General features: G+C 47.3%; 1 protein-coding gene across 7 annotated transcripts in view; it reads left to right on the top strand.

Moving 5' to 3' along the window:
* Positions 1-16,423, top strand: part of CRYZL1 (crystallin zeta like 1) — a 30,456-nt gene that overhangs the window by 11,278 nt on the left and 2,755 nt on the right. For all 7 annotated transcript variants that reach the window (XM_088461703.1, XM_088461700.1, XM_088461702.1 and 4 more), the window contains exons 5-11: positions 835-879; positions 3,170-3,238; positions 6,743-6,876; positions 9,844-9,955; positions 11,592-11,612; positions 12,100-12,198; positions 14,797-14,915. In XM_088461703.1, the coding sequence (XP_088317829.1) occupies positions 835-879; positions 3,170-3,238; positions 6,743-6,876; positions 9,844-9,955; positions 11,592-11,612; positions 12,100-12,198; positions 14,797-14,915 (599 nt within the window). The remainder of the gene's footprint in view (positions 1-834; positions 880-3,169; positions 3,239-6,742; positions 6,877-9,843; positions 9,956-11,591; positions 11,613-12,099; positions 12,199-14,796; positions 14,916-16,423) is intronic.

The following is a 16,423-nucleotide window of genomic DNA, read 5'->3' as shown; positions in this document are numbered from 1 at the left end:
AACATCTCCACTTCTAAAAACTCTCACTTCAGTGAATATACCCCTATGACTAAAATATATCAAACTACATTTAAAAATCACCTCTGTTTTTTACCACCTTGCCCCTTGCACACTCCTCTTTTTAAAGTGAACCTGACACTTATGTATAGCGTATGGATCTAATTGGGGGCTGAACAAGCACGCAGCCTATCAATTTGTAGAAACCAGTGACATCACTGAGGTGCATCTAATATTCATGAGGCCTGGCTAATATTCATGAGGCCTGGCTTTAATTCATGAGGTATTGGATCCTTGTGAATTGGAAATGGATCTAGTGTAGTTGACAGATTGAGTTTCAGAAGTTTCTGGATAGGGAATTCAGTAGGGATCTAATCGGCATCCCGGCATGCAGGATGCCAATGGTCTAAATACTGGTGGCGAAATCCCAACAGTGTCGGGATCCCGGCACTAGTATCCCGGCCACCGGCATCCCGAAGGTAAGTATCAGCAGTTAGGGGAGGGATAGGGTGCGGGGTTAGGGTTAGGCACTAGGGGGAGGGTTAGACACCGGTTAGGGTTAGGGTGTAGGGAGGGGGAGGTCTGGTTTAGGCACTAGGGGGGAGGTTAGGTTTAGGCATCGGGGAGGGAGGGTTAGGGTTAGTGCTAGCATACTTATACCTATGGGTGTTGGGATTCTGACTGTCGGGATGCCGCTGTCGGTATTCTGACCAGCGGCATCCCGACTGCCGGCAATCCATACCCAAACTGGTTCAGTATAATAATAAGCGATTACGATTGTCTTTGTTTTCAAAATACAGTGTATGCCATATTGTAAATGTCCCTTGATTTGTCTAGTGGGACCCAAGGTGTCGTTCTTCCAGCCGGACGATGAAGCTGTCGGTAAGTTCTGGATTTGTTTTGTGATGCATAAGAATTTTACAGACGTATTCCTGTTCCATTGTACATTATTATTATGTTATTAAATTGTACATATAGCATGGCTGTATATATTCCTCACAATAATCACACTGGATTTGTATTTATTGAATAGCAGGATGAATTAAATGGTCATTAACTTAACAGGTTGTACAGATGTGTCTCCATGCACCTAGCCTCAGTACGCCATGTGGCGCGAGACGCCTGGCGCATCCTAGCACTTTGTATGTAGATTTTGACTCAGTCGCGCACAGATATACAGTACAAGTGTCACATATCACATTAATCAGCGCAGTCTCTTAAAGCTGTTTAGCGCATCCGTTTGCGGCCAAGATACATTTTATGGTGAAAGAGGCACGGTCAGACAGGACCTGGCGCGCCGAAAAGGGCTAAAATTGGATGTATAATAGAGCGCAAAAACCACCAAGGATAAGGTGAGCCCAAAGAAGTAAAAAAAATAAAATACATTTTCACCGTACTCCTTTAAACACAATATAATGTTTTTTTTATATGGCGCACTTCCTCTGTGAATATGCTTTCATGATGCACATGTCATAAAAGAGAGATAAAAAACATATAGCGTAGTACAAAATGTTATCCACCACGTGCCACACAGTTGGAGTGAAGGTGTAACTTCTCCTGGGGTTATTAAATGTCACCGCCTCTCCCAATGGTAATCTGCCTACCAAATCAAGTAGTTATATACGGTATGCACATCTTCCTCAAAAGTAACTGGTATTTTCCCTGTATGCAAAAATAGCATTAGCACGCCTCCCACCACAACACGGTCCAGGTGCACATTTGCACCACATGGGGCGGACGCAGAGTTTTTGACAAAATTAGTTTTAAAATGAAAAAAAAACAAAAGGGCATGTGCAAAACCTACATCTCCAAACAGGAATATGTATATGTGTGTTTCTGGGCTGTATGAGTGACATTTGCATAAGCACGCCTTTACTGCCCTCGGTCTATATACTCGCACCCATATCCGGCATCTTTTCTGTCGCATGACGATACTAACTGCCAGAATCGCGCAATTCTGAATAGTCAAATATGCCTGCGTTCACTTTCTCAGCAGGCACAGACTAATTACACAATTATACGATATGGTGGTGCTCGCTCTGCATCTGCCCCAATCATGTGCGGCAGAATGGGGGGAGGGGCAAGGGGGCGCCCCCCCCAAACATTTAAAAGGAGCGGCGGCCGCGGACTGTCAGGGCTGTGCAGTGTTATAGTAATGTACTATGTAAGGCGCTGCGGAACACTTGTGGCACCATATAAATAAAGGATAATAATAATAATAGGCTACACAGCCCGTGTACCGCATGGAGGAGGAGGTGTAATGTTCCAGTCTTTGGGGCCAATTTATTAAAGTGAATTTGAGGTAAATTTCCCGAAAACACACGTTTGCCTCAAATACTAAGTTTCCCCCGGATGTATGAAGGAGGGACCGCAGCAGGTATCTCCGATACTGTATCTCTGATACCTGCTGCGATCCCTCCATTGCCGCTGGCAGCCGCCTCCCCTATAGGTTTCTACGGGGGATGCGATGCTGCCAAATGCATCACGCATTCCCGATATTGGCCCCAGCAGCTAACGCCACTGTAGCCTATGGGGACTTACCGCATATTTAGCCAGCGGAGGGATCTCACAGATCCCTCCGCCGGCAATGAGAGCCGCTCATGTGCAGTCCGACTGCCCTCCGGAGACATCGCAGGGATGGGCTCTTTTCGGGGCCCGTCTCCTTGCATGTCCCGGATAATACATCCGGCAGATAGGATCGCATTTTGCAATGCGATCAGGGGTGGTACTGCATGCCCTGATCGCATTGCAAAATGCGATCATTAATAAGTGGGCCCCTTAAAGTTAAAACACCGCACATTACACTTCCTCCTCCGTGCGGTGCAGGGGCTGTGTAGTCTATTACTATAAAGCACAGCGCCTCACCGTCCGTGGCCGACGCTTAGATAGGATGGGGGGGGCGTCGGAAAGTGTTTATGTTGCCTACCCCAACATAAAATCGTTTTGACGCCCCTGGCCCCGATATCTGTATTTGCTCTGAACTGTAAATATGGGCCAACGTTTTCTCCTTACCTTAGTCCTCAGAAAACCAGGACTGTTTATGCCTGTCATACAGCAATGACCCTTGCTCAATAAATCTTGAACAAAAGTAAAGTGGAAGGTGCTAATCCAGCATCCCTCCATAAACCAATAACTGATTGTAATCCAAATCTCCCACCGTTTTGTCCAACAGGAATTTTGCCACTTGACTGTGAAGAGTCCGGTCTGTGTGACGCCATCTGGGTTCATGAGCATCATCTGGGTGAGATCCTTTTTGGTAAATTGTAAATTGTGTTCCGTTTCCCAGCCAGTGATCACAGGGAGGTATGAATACCAAAGTATCTTGTATGTCATTTGTATTTTGCACTTGATGTACCAACTATTCTATCCCCTGATTTGACACCCAACTGTTGATATTACATGCAAGCAAGAATATAGATGTAAACTTTACACTATTGGCCTAATGCAGAATTGGATGTAAACACATTTTGCAGCTTTTTTCAGTGTGTGTGTGTGTGTGTGTGTGTGTGTGTGTGTGTGTGTGTGTGTGTGTGTGTGTGTGTGTGTGTGTGTGTGTGTGTGTGTGTGTGTGTGTCTGTGTGTGTGTCTGTGTGTGTGTGTGTGTGTGTGTGTGTGTGTGTGTGTGTGTCTTTTTGCACTGCCCGGCTTTTATTCAGCCATAAACGTGACTTGCACCTGTGTGCTACTAGGTATCGGGGACCAGGGCAGGAACGGGAGTATAGGCTGGAGTGTGTGTCTCCCTGGCCGCGGTTCTGCTGGCAGTGAGTAGAGGGCGCACTCCCCACCACTTTTTCACAGTGATCCCCTTTATGATTTACCGCCGGACCCATGCCCGGCGGTTGGAATCCCGGCAGAGGAGGAGATCCCGATCGTCCAAGGTAAGTATTCTCTAACCTAATTCTACCACCTATCCCTAACCCTCCCTTAGGGGTGCCTAACCCTAACCTTCCCCCCCAGTGCCTAAACCTAACCCCCCCTTCCCCGCCGCCTAAACCTAAGTCCCTCGGGGGAGTGCCTAACCCTAAGTCCCCCCTGAGGGTGCCTAACGCTAACCCCCCCTTCCCCGCCTCCTAAACCTAACCTCTCAGGGGGGAACCTAAGCCTAAGTCCCCCACGTGAGCCCTAAACCTACCCCCCCGCGCCGCTATCCGTGCCCGGCGTTCCTTAGATCGGGATGCCGGGTGCCGGTTTCCCAGTGTCTGTAAAATTACAGGCGTCTAGATTCTGGATTCATTTGGTAGGAGCGCACTGTGAGCTAATAGCTGCTTTTTTTTTTTTTTGCATTTGCGAAATCATAAAACTATATATTATAACATAATTTTTACCAAAAGAGCACATGAGTACTATTCTTTTTTTCTGAATTAATTTTCACATTCTTCCACCTCCCCAGTAATAGCAGAATAGCAACTGCCTGGGTTGTGTCCGTGGCTTGTTCTTCCTGTGCTTCCTGCTCCAAGGCTTTGTCCTGATCTGTCTTTCCTGAATACTATCCCAGGGTCATCTGTCTTTTCCAGACACAAAACTCCTGATCTGCCACCTGTGTGATTCCACAGATCCCGGTGTCTGGTTTATGGAAATGGCGTTGTAGGTCACAATGCACGGTTCTGGTAACAAATGTCTTATATTAAGCATACAAGGTTCTATGTGACTTCTGGGCAGATCACTGAATATGTGAACAATGTAACCGCAAAAATAAATATCACAATAGTGTTATACTCTAAATGTTTACATATATACCTTTTTGTTATGAAAATCTAAAACCGTCCCATGTATATATATCAAGAGAAGGTCCACCAGATGTGACTTCTTTCACCCTCAGGGTACAAACCCCTTATGGTAATGTGCTTACATCAAAGATGTGTAAATTGAGCATGTAAATATTACGATCAGCTAGGAACCACCGTGTAAGACCCCTAGAGTCAGGCTGGCGAGGTCTTCTGCCAATAACAACCACCCGCTGTTCCCTTAGAGCTGGACACACTCACCGATACTTAGGTGGCCGCCTGGTCTTAAAATTCGGGACAATAGGGGCTTACATGGCAATTCTGCTGATCAGAGGATATATGCAGCTGGAGATGGAATAGGTGGTAATGACAATGGAGCAGAGGTGCGGCTTAGGTAGCAAGTTAATGGCCGAAGCACGGCATCTGGGCCGAGGTGTGACCTTGAGGGCCAAGGCCCGGCCTTGAGGGACAGAACAAGGTACTGGTGCTGAGGTGTGGTCTTGAGGGCCGAGGTGCGACTAAGGTGGCAGCGGTGCGACCTTGAGGGTTGTGGTGCGACACTGATGCCGAGGTGCGGTCTTGTGGGCTGAGGTTTAGCCTTGAGGGCCGAGGTGCTGACTTGGGGGCCGAATTAGGACACAAGTGCTGAGATGCGGCCTTGAGGGCCGAGATGCGACTAAGATGGCAGCGTTGCGACCTTGAGAGTCGTGGAGCGACACTGATGCCAAGGTGCCGCCTTGAGGGCCGAATTAGGACACAGGTGCTGAGATGCCGCCTTGAAGACTGAGATGCAGCCTTGAGGACAGAGATGTAGCTTAGACGGCAGTAGTGCGACCTTGAGGCTCGTGGTATGGCACCCGTGCCGAGGTGCAACCTTGAGGGCCGGAGTTGGGCACTGGTGCCGAGGTGCAGCTAGAGGGCCGAGATGCCACCTAGGTGGAGAAAGTAGCTAGGCCTCAGGCAGCGCTGTAAATGATGGTATGGTGAGCGGCAAGTGTAGATGACTGTATATAGAAACGTAGTCGCCACTAAGAGATGAATGCTGCAGATGCGACAAGGCCATAGACTAAGCCTACCTGTAGATACAAAACCACTCAGACGGTCAGGAACACAGGCAGGGCAGTACAAGGCATAAACTGACAGGTTACTGGCACAGGAACCAGTATTCACACACGAGGTGCAAACTATCACCGGTGACATGCGCCTATACAGACAGACTGATAAAAGATCCTGAACCAATGAGGTGCAGGTGCACAGATTGATTTGCAACTGACAGCTGGGACACTACACGTCTATCTGGCAGACCCAACAGCATCCGCGGCCATCCAGGCTTCTTGGCCTCCCAGCAACCGCAGGCACCGTCCCAGTTCGGCGTCCACATTGCCTGGTGACTGGGGAGGCAGTCAGAGCCTGCGGTCGGAGGATATGGCGTGATGGTAATGAGCCACGTCGGTGGCTTGTGACCATAAAATCCAATTTGCAAGTCGTTTGGTTTTCCACCTTTTATTCCCTCCAGCTGACGTTCATACAGTGGTGATGATAGACAGCAAAATTGTGTAATTCCAATTAGAAAGGGTTCACTTACACATATAATAAAACAATAAATCACACTACACATAGAATGCTAGAGTGTACCAGGATGGATTCCTACCAGAAATCTGATTGTTGATAGACATATACTATATAGTAATGTAGGGTTATGGAGTTCCAGATCCTCCCGTATCCTGCGTTTTAATTTCTGGTCTGCTGGACAATCCTTCCTGTCCTGAAAGCCACCAAAGTTGACGACGCGTTTCGATCCTCAGCTCTCTTTATCAGACTGGCTGACCGGATCTTGTGTGTGTGTGCGACCAGCATTAAGCATTGTCTCATTTACGGCCTCTTGGTCATTTAAAGGTGTGAGCGTGAGCATACCGGAACTTAACAACCGCTATAAACCATTGGTGTAACTTGTTTAGATAAGCTGCTACTCACAAGTGATTAACTATTAGTACATTTTCACCATTCATTTGTTTTACCAGTCCACAAATCGGAGAAGGTGAGCTGGGTGGAGGCGGCAGGAACTATACGGGATGGTCTGTGCGTGTATACCGCCCTGCATACGCTCGCGCACCTGACACCGGGGAAGTCTGTGCTGGTTCTGGATGGAGCAAGTGTACGTATCATACCTCATGGTCCTCAGCATGTAATGCATGAGGTTTCGAGGTTTACTTCAGAGTGTTGTTCTAGCTCAGAGCTAAAAGTACAGGATAAATGAGGCTTTCCATAGATTTGGTAACTAAAACAAAAGTATTGTGGCCATTGAAAGATGTTATTACTCCAAAAAATTTAAATTATGTGTTCAAATATTATATATTCCTCTATTTTGTTCCTTGTTTATATGTATTTATAAGCTCCTTTTTAAAAAAAATATTTTTCATTAGACGGATCACAGTGAATAACACAGACCAACGTAATCAAAAATACACTTATACAAATAGTTTTCAAAAAGACAAGATCTGATTCTTATAATACAAAAAAAACCTGAAAATTGTGATCCATTTATATATTTAAGACAAATAATATAACATAAAAAAAAAAAAATTCAGCGTACTCAGAAATAAAATAGGCTGAATAGAGAAAAAGAAGAAACAGAAAAGAAGTAAGATAGAGAAGAAAGGGGAAGACCCGGGGGTGGGTCACCAGATTAAGAATAAATAAGTAATTACGTATATACGCACACATAGACTGTGAATATATATATATATATATATATATATATATATACAGACAGAAATTACTTTTACAGAGCAAAAGGTGAGAAGCTAACCACGGGCTCCATATTTTGTCAAAAGATTTAAAAGAATGGTTAGTAATGCTAGTCATATATTCCATACAATAAATATACCAAATGCGAGATAGGCTAGATTGCATGGAGGGAGAATCAAGCATCTTCCAGTCCGAGGTTATCTGACATTTCGTTGCATTAACAATATGGAGCATCAATTTATTTTGGTGCCTAGTTAGCGTAGGAAGGTCTAAAGGGAGAAGAATATATTTAAGATCATAAGGGATAGGTATGTTAAATAAACGGTGTACAAGGCCAATAACTTCCTTCCAAAGATCTGCTATCTTAGGACAAGTCCACCATATGTGAAGAAAGGTGCCCTCATCCATACAACCTCTCCAGCACCTATCTGACGTTGCAGGATACATTTTATTCAATCGAGAGGGAATGTAATACCGCCTATATCGTAGTTTATATGTATTCTCTTTAACCTTAACACAGATTGAGCTAGAGACAGCATTACCCCAAATCTCTGTCCATTCCTCATCATCTAACGAGGTACCAAAATCCACCTCCCAGGCCTTTTTCATAAGAGTCACGTTGCGGAGATAACCCCTCAACGAGCATTATATAGAGAGAAGAAATTAAACCTCTGGTTGAGGAGCATCTTAAACATAAAGTCTCGACGTTGGAAGGGGGTCTATTAGTTGAAAGGAGTTTAATTTTAGAGTGGAAATGCCTTAGCTGCAAAAATGGGAAGAAAGTATTAGAGGGAAGAGCTTATAAGCTCCTTTTTACATGTATTGCATTTGACCAGTTTTCCAGTATTGGAGCTGATTCAGAGATATACCCAAAGCCAATATTTATGCAGTTGAGCGATTATCTGTAAACTGCGCATGTGCCTAAGTCGCACTGCAAATGCGTCAAGGTACACTATCGTAGTCGCTCGCAGCGACGATTTACTTGCAGTGTGATTTATAGTCAGGGAGCATTTGGGGAAGGTAACAGGCAGTGACTGCAAAAAATGCGGCCGCTACATTGTAGCACTTTGTATACAGATTCAGGGACTCAGGGCCTGATTCAGAGCCGGACGCTATTTGCGCTCGCTCGTTCAGAAAAAGGGGCTGGCTATTTAAATTAACCGTTCGCTCTTTGCGGTCTGTTGACGCCTCCATGTCTGAACGAGCGAACAAAACATGCGGTCGTTATTTTGAAATAAACGCCCCCTGGCCGCTCGCATCATACGTCATGTCCGCTATTATTAGATTAATCGAGTACATTGAACGGCGTCTGAACTGCTCGCTATTCTTGTGGTTGGTTTTTCCTACCGCAATCATGCGAGCAGTTCTGGCTAAAAGACAACCAAGTGACGTGGTCAATGACGCTGCTGTATTAATTATGCACATCCATAAAACGCCCGTTTTGACCTTTTGGCACGCCTGCGTTCGGATCACCACTCCCTGTTTTCAAGCACCTTCCCCTGTTACCACCCACAAACGCCTCCTCCTGTCACTCAAATTAGCAGACATTCGCTATTTTGCGAGCACACGATTTCTGGCCGCACTGAATGGTTCGCGCATGCGTACTAATACCCATACGCATGCGCAGATGTGCGAACATCGCTCAGAATGAACGAGCGGCCGCTTACGAGCGGCTCTGAATGAGACCCTCAGTCACACACAGATATACTAGTGTCACATATGCAATTAAGCAGCACAGTCTGCTGGTGTGTCCTAGTCGCATCGCATTGCAACTTACTGTAGGCACATTTTCGGCAAAAGAAACTCCTGGCACTAGTGGAGTCTCGCAGGACCTGAAGCGCTGGGAGGGGCTTTTTTAGTGCAACTGCAGCAAAGATATGGAAGGACACATCTGTAGTAGTGATAATCCTAAAATAGCATCAAACAAACATGAAACATCAATCGCACCGTCGGCACAAGCTTTAAGCTGCATACACACGTAAAGATTATCTGTCCAACCATCCAACTAGTTAATTGGTTGGAATGAAAATCTGGTAACGTATGGGAGTAAATGATGATCAGCAATTTGCTCCTAAATACCAGAAAACAGATGAAAATGGTCGGTCAGACAAGTTTGTTAAATGTTTGATATAATCAATTTGTTCTAACAACAGTTTTTGTCCATTTTCCGACGTTTGGGAGCAAATTGCTGATTGTCATTTGCTTTCATACCTTACCAGGTTTTCATTCCAACCAATCAACTTGTTGGATGGTTGAACAGAAAATCTTTACGTGTGTACCTAGCCTTAGACACATATTTAGCCTTAAAATATCCCTGATCGCTCTCTCCCCAAACTGAAATGTAACTGATATGAATATTTTGGTCTTCTCACAGCCATTCGGCACACTTGCTGTTCAGTTATCCCACCACAGTGGAGCCACCGTGTTCTGCACGGCAGGCAGCGAGGAGGACAGGCAGTACCTGGAAAAACTCAGGCCCACAGTAGGTGAGATCTGGCAAAAATGCATCAACAGTAGATGATGACACCATACATTGAGTTCTACCTAAATGTTCAGTCATATGGGTTTACATTTCTTAAGCTGGATACACACTATAAGATAAATTCTGACAGTCCCACAGCGCGGTTATTATCGGATGGGTGTGCACGCGGATGGAGCAATTCCTTGCTCAGTGTGCTCTTCCTTCAGCTCTCTTTAATGAGATCGGGAGGTCGGTAACAAGATAGCGTGTGCAGCACACCAGATCCCGTCCTCTCCATCTGGTCAGCTCAAGTGACAGAACAGACCTATGTCTCCATTAGGAAAGCCGTTTGGCATATACACCCATGAACCAAAACATTCTGACCACTCCCACATGAAGCCAATGACTATCTCATAGCAATGGCGCGTGTCGACATCAGGGATATGTTAGATGTCGGAACTGGACCTTTGATCACTGGAAGAAGGTCGCCTGGTCCGACGAATCCCGTTTTCTGTTGCATCATGTTTTATGACCGGGTGCGTCTGTGCCGTTTACCTAGGGAAGAGATGGCACCAGGGTGCATTGTGGGAAGGAATCAAGCTGGTGGCAGGAGTGTGATGATGCTTTGGGCAATGTACAACTAGGAAACCCTGGGTCCGATCGTTCATGTGGACATTGCTTTGATGCCTATACCTACCTAAGCATCGTTGCGGACCAAGTAATTCCTTTCATTGCAACGTTATTCTGCTATGGAAGTGACCCCCTTTCAGCAACGTAATGCACCCACACTGCACGGATTGTACGAGAGTGGTTTGAGGTACATGATGAAGAGTTCAAGGTGTTGCCCTGACCTCCATATTCACCAGATCTCAATCCATTTGAGCATCGGTGGTATGATCAGCATGACCAGCGGTGGCTCCTCCTTGCAACTTAAAGGAATTAAAGCATCTGCCAGTACCGTCCTGATAGCAGATACCAGAGGACACCTTCAGAGGTCTTGTAGAGTCCATGGCGGGTCAGAGCTGTTTGGGCAGCACACGGAGGAGCAATAGCATATTAGGCAGATGGTCACATAATGATTTGGCTCATCTGTGTATATAAAATGGAGCATATCTCCCAGTGTCCAATAAAGAATATGGCGTATATGTCGCCATGGCTGGCTTATCACAGTGCCTCTTCCCCACTAACCCAGAGGTCCCAAAACTCCGCCATTACAGTAAAGGTTTTAAGAGTATCCATGCTTGAGCACAGGTGACTTATTTAGTACCTCAGTCAATTTGATTTTACTATCGGGACTCAAGCATGGTCATCCTTTAAAACCTGGGCTGTTATGACAGAGTTTGGGAAACTCGCTTTGGCCTGTGAATGACTATTGCCAGCCCTTGTAATCCCATAACTCCTGCTAGCCATGATTTCTAGGCTTCCTGAGAGTTTACTCAACAACTGTACAGATATTATAATTTCTGTAACGGTTGGTAACGCTGAGTTGTTGGACTGCTATGTAGCCCCCCCCCCCCACTCCCGGTATTTTTCCTTCTCTTCCTTATGTATTTTTTTTTTCTCTTCTTTTGTATTTTAAAAATTAAATAAAAAAAATAAATATATGATTTTTGTGGTGTTTTTTTAGTTTCTAAAATGTCTCTATTTGTATTTTACTTAAGGAATACGACAGCCAGTAGTGGGTAAGTATCCAGTTATATATACTTTATCCTTTGGCTATTCTGTAATTATTATCTTTATAAATGACTCCTACTGTCCAATAGACTCTTTACTATTGGTAGATGTTGGTCATGTGATCTCAGAGTTGGCCCAAAATACAGTAACAGACATGATATATACTACATGTGTTCACATCACCTGAGCACTAGGACAGTTTATTTACAGGAACGTGTGAAGTAATTTCCCGAATGGGTTATTCTGACCTCAGCAATGCGAATTTAGTTGGAAATATTGCACCAGACCGCAATTTAAAAGTGGATTGTAGTAAATAGGGCCCTAAGTCACTTTCATCCTGGGACTTGTAGTCCTCTTAATGACTGTAGAGCTACAGGTTGCCTATGCATAGGTTATATAGAAGTACTTTTGTTACATATACACTGCCTGGGAATAAGCAGTATATGCCATGAATGATACCTCTCTGACACACCTCCTATTCCTCCCCTTGTCCAGCGTGTGTTATAGACCTGTCTAAAGGCAACGTTGACCTGGCAGAGAAATGCTTGGAAGAAACTGGTGGTCTGGGTGTTGACATTGTTCTCGATGCGGGAGGTGAGTCTTATGTGTGTAAATACCACAGCAGTGTGCCTGAGATGCCGCTGCGAAAATCCTGCAGTTGTCTATTATTATTATTATTACACAGTATTTATAAAGCACCAATATTATACCTAGCAATGTACTAAGGTCCCTCAGCTCCATTGTAAAGCATTTGATGACTACCTATCTCCCCCCCATGTACACAATCCCCTCAAACCTCTCACACCTGCCTGTCTGGGGGCTCACTGAGCTCATTCTTGCCCTATCTCATATAAGGTCCACAGCTGGATAATGGTTGGCACTACTGAGTGGTGCATTTATAATGGGTGAAGTGTGTACCATGCACATATGCATATGGGCCCCTGTTTTCAAGGAGAACCATGTGCCGCACACAATGCACCAAGAGTAGACCCCAATGTGTGCAGAACAGCATCCCCCCTCCCCACACACAATGCTTGCTGCCAGCGGTCATCGTTTGGATGATGTATTTGGAAAATTGGCACCGGCACAATCAATCGCCAAGACTGTGGCACTGTGCAAGAATTCTTGCGACCGACCGTGTGTGCGCCATCCTTCTGAAAATATCACAGGAAAGATGGCCACCGGCAGAAAAAGGTATAGGGGGGCCTATGAAGTGAGCAGTGGGAAAACATGACCTGCGCCATTATTTTAAGCATAAAGTTCCTGCCCTATGTTGGACTCAGTGGCGTAACTAGGGTATTTGGAGCCCAGAGCAAATTTGAAAAGGGAGCCCCCCCCTAACATCCCGATATGTGTGCGCGTCTATGGCGTGCGCGGGGAAAAAATGGGCGTGGTCACTAAAAATGGGGCGTGTCAACAACTTTATTTTCACGCTGAACATTCCTATCCATATGCACCTTAACCCCAGTAGTACCCCTTATCCAGTACCCCCAGTATGCAGTTGTGGTCCCTCTCATGCAGGCCCATAGTAGTGCCCCTTATACAGTATCCCCAGTAGTGGTCCCCCATATACAGCCCCCAATTAGTTCCCCTTACTCAGTGCCCCCAGTAGTGGTCCCCCCAAATGCAGTGCCCTATGTAGTGTTCCCCCTTATGCAGTGCCCCCAGCAGCAGTCCCCACAATGCAGTGCACCCAGTAGTGGTATCCCCTTATGCAGTGCCCTTTATATAGTGCCCCCAGTAGTAGTCCCCCCCCCCCTATGCAGTGCCCTTTATATAGTGCCCCCAGCAGTAGTCCCCCCCATATGCAGTTTTCCCAGTAGCGGTCCCCCTTATGCAGGCACCCAGTAGTGATACCCCCCTATCTAGTGCCCCCTGTAGTGGTCCCCGCAGTGCCCCTAGCAGTAAGCCCCTTATATAGTGCCCCCAGCAGTAGTGACCCCCCCTATCCAGTGGTCCCTGTAGTGGTCCTTCCTGTTATTGCCCCCAGTTGTGGTCCCCCCCCCAGTGCAGTGCCCCTAGTAGTAGGCCCCTTTTATAATGCCCCCCCAGTAGTAGTCCCCCCCCCCCAAGTAGTGGTCCCCAGTTGAGGTTCCCCCTCCCGATTAAGTGCCCCTGTAATAGCCCCCCCCAGTAGAGGTCCTCCCAGTAATGGTGCCCCCAGTAGTAGCCACCCCCCCCCCGTTGTGCCCCCACCCCAGTAGAGGTCCCCCCAGTAGTAGACACCCCCCTCCCCCGTTGTGCCCCCAGTAGTGCTGACAGCTTTTAAAAAAAATATATATATAAAAACATGCTTACCTGAATCCACGCTGCTGCTCCGGACCGCGACACCGCTCCTGCCGCCGCCGCCCACCAGACCTCCCGGGCTGGCACGCTCAGCATAATGGGAGAGACGTCATGATGTCATGACGTCTGTCCCATTACCCACTGCAGGAGCCGGACGGATGTCCGGCTCTTGCAGTGGGTGCTGCAGCAGTCAATGAGAGTCTATCTGACTCTCATTGGCTGCTGTTTAACACACGCATCGCTGCCAGCGCTGGCGGTGATGCGTGTGTTGTGCACACCCTGAGCCCGCCTCCTGGTGCTATTGGGCAAGCGCTCAGGGGGAGGGAACGGGCTCAGCTGTGCAGCACAAGACCGGCGCTGGAAGCCTAGCGCCGGTCCTATGTAAATGTGTAGCGCTGACCGCACTCACTGCGGTCAGCGCTACACTGGTTAACTAGGGCCGCCCCCCCCCGCCCCGCTGGTCCCACGGCGCCCAGGGCGCGCACCATGCTCGCCCTGCCCTAGTTACGCCAATGGTTGGACTATCTGGTTGAGCTTAGGACAATTGCTGAGTTACTCATTATAATTATGGCGCCTACATGTGCGTTTGGCGCCCATCTGTCTACTTTCTGTAAGGTGCGTGGGTTGGTGAGGTGGGGCTGCAGCAAGGTTCAAAATTCAAGTAGGGGAGCCACACCAACTGCCAGGGAGTCCTGGCCGGTGATGTTTGGTAGCGGGAGGAAGGGCAGTTGGTGTGGCTCCCCTATTTGAATTTGGACTGTGCTGCAGCCCCACCTCTGGAGCCACCACTGCCTTCAGGTCCAAGATATATGATGGGCCATGCAGGAATACATCTGCAGGCAGCAGTGAGAGGACTGTGAAGGAGAGGACTAGAATTTTGTATTATTATTCCTATTTTGTTCCCAGTGATCTTGTACAACACAGAAGAACCTGTCATAAAGCCACATCTTCTGCCTCACAAACATGACATCATCACCCTTCTCTCTGTTGGAGGTCACTGGGTGACCAGAGAGGAGACGCTTCAGGTAATAGAATGATGTGTGATTGTGCACATTAGGTGGAATGTTGTGTGATTGTGCACATTAGGCAGAATGTTATGTGATTGTGCACATTAGGCGGAATGTTGTGTGATTGTGCACATTAGGCGGAATGTTATGTGATTGTGCAGAATGTTGTGTGATTGTGCACATTAGGCGGAATGTTGTGTGATTGTGCACATTAGGCGGAATGTTGTGTGATTGTGCACATTAGGCGGAATGTTGTGTGATTGTGCACATTAGGCGGAATGTTGTGTGATTGTGCACATTAGGCATAATGTTGTGTGACTGTGCACATTAGGCTGATATATTTATTGATATTAACCTATTGGGTGGGACCAGTGGCAGAACTACAGAGTGGTGGGCCTAGGTGCAAGAATATGGTTTGGGCCCCCCTATGTAGTGCCCCCAGTAGTGGTCCCCTTATACAGTGCCCCCAGTAGTGGTCCCCTTATGCAGTGCCCCCAGTAGTGGTCCCCCGGATGCAGTGCCCCCAGTAGTGGTCCCCCGTATGCAGTGCCCCCAGTAGTGGTCCCCCGTATGCAGTGCCCCCAGTAGTGGTCCCCCCTATGCAGTGCCCCCAGTAGTGGTCCCCCTATGAGGTGTCCCCAGTAGTGCCCCTTATACAGTGCCCCCAGTAGTGGTCCCCCCTATGCAGTGCCCCCAGTAGTGGTCCCCCCTATGAGGTGCTCCCAGTAGTGCCCCTTATACAGTGTCCCCAGTAGTGCCCCATATACAGTGCCCCCAGGAGTGGTCCTCCTATGTAGGCCCCCCCCCCCCCCCTTACATATATAAGACAAACATACACACACACAAAAAAAAACACACTTACCTGAATCCCAGCTCCTGCGCCCGCCGCCGTCACCTCCTCTGTCCTCCCGCTCTGCACGATAGGAGAGATGTCAGAGCTCATGAGTGAGCTCCAGCCCGGCTCCCTCCGTGGGCGCAGCAGCCAATGTGAGTCTGTCTGACTCTCATTGGCTGCTGTAACAAACACACCTCCGCTGGGTGCAGCTGCGCTGTTGGATGCAGGCGGCTATGGGCCCCTGCACCACAGCGGGCTCTGGTGCAAGGCACCGGCTGCACTGCCGCTAGTTCTGTCTCTGGGTGGGACCTGGGTGGTCACAATAGGTGGAAAGTGGATGTTAGGCCACACAGATGTCCTTTAGAAGGTTTATTGGTAACAGCAGTATACAGCGTTAATGCAGGAGGTAACAGCAGAAACACAGTGATGTCTGAGGTAGCGGTAATACTCAGGGTAACAGCGGTGATCACACAGGGTAACAGTGGTATATGCATGGCAACACTTGAGAGGAGCTGTGACACCTGAGAGGTACTGTGACACTCTACACAGTAGCGCGAGTCAGGCCGCACATGTGTTGGGTCCTAGTGCCCGCAGGGTATAACAGAGAGGAGACCGTGCTGGAGCGCAATACTCCAGCAATATTAATGTTGTTGAATGTAATCATTAGTAATGCATATATTTATAGTATATT

The sequence above is a fragment of the Taudactylus pleione genome, unplaced genomic scaffold, assembly GCF_031769625.1.
Source record: "Taudactylus pleione unplaced genomic scaffold, aTauple2 ptg001086l, whole genome shotgun sequence".
NCBI lineage: Eukaryota > Metazoa > Chordata > Amphibia > Anura > Myobatrachidae > Taudactylus > Taudactylus pleione.
The sequence above is the reverse complement of the archived record's forward strand: the minus strand, read 5'-3'. Positions and strand labels throughout refer to the sequence as shown.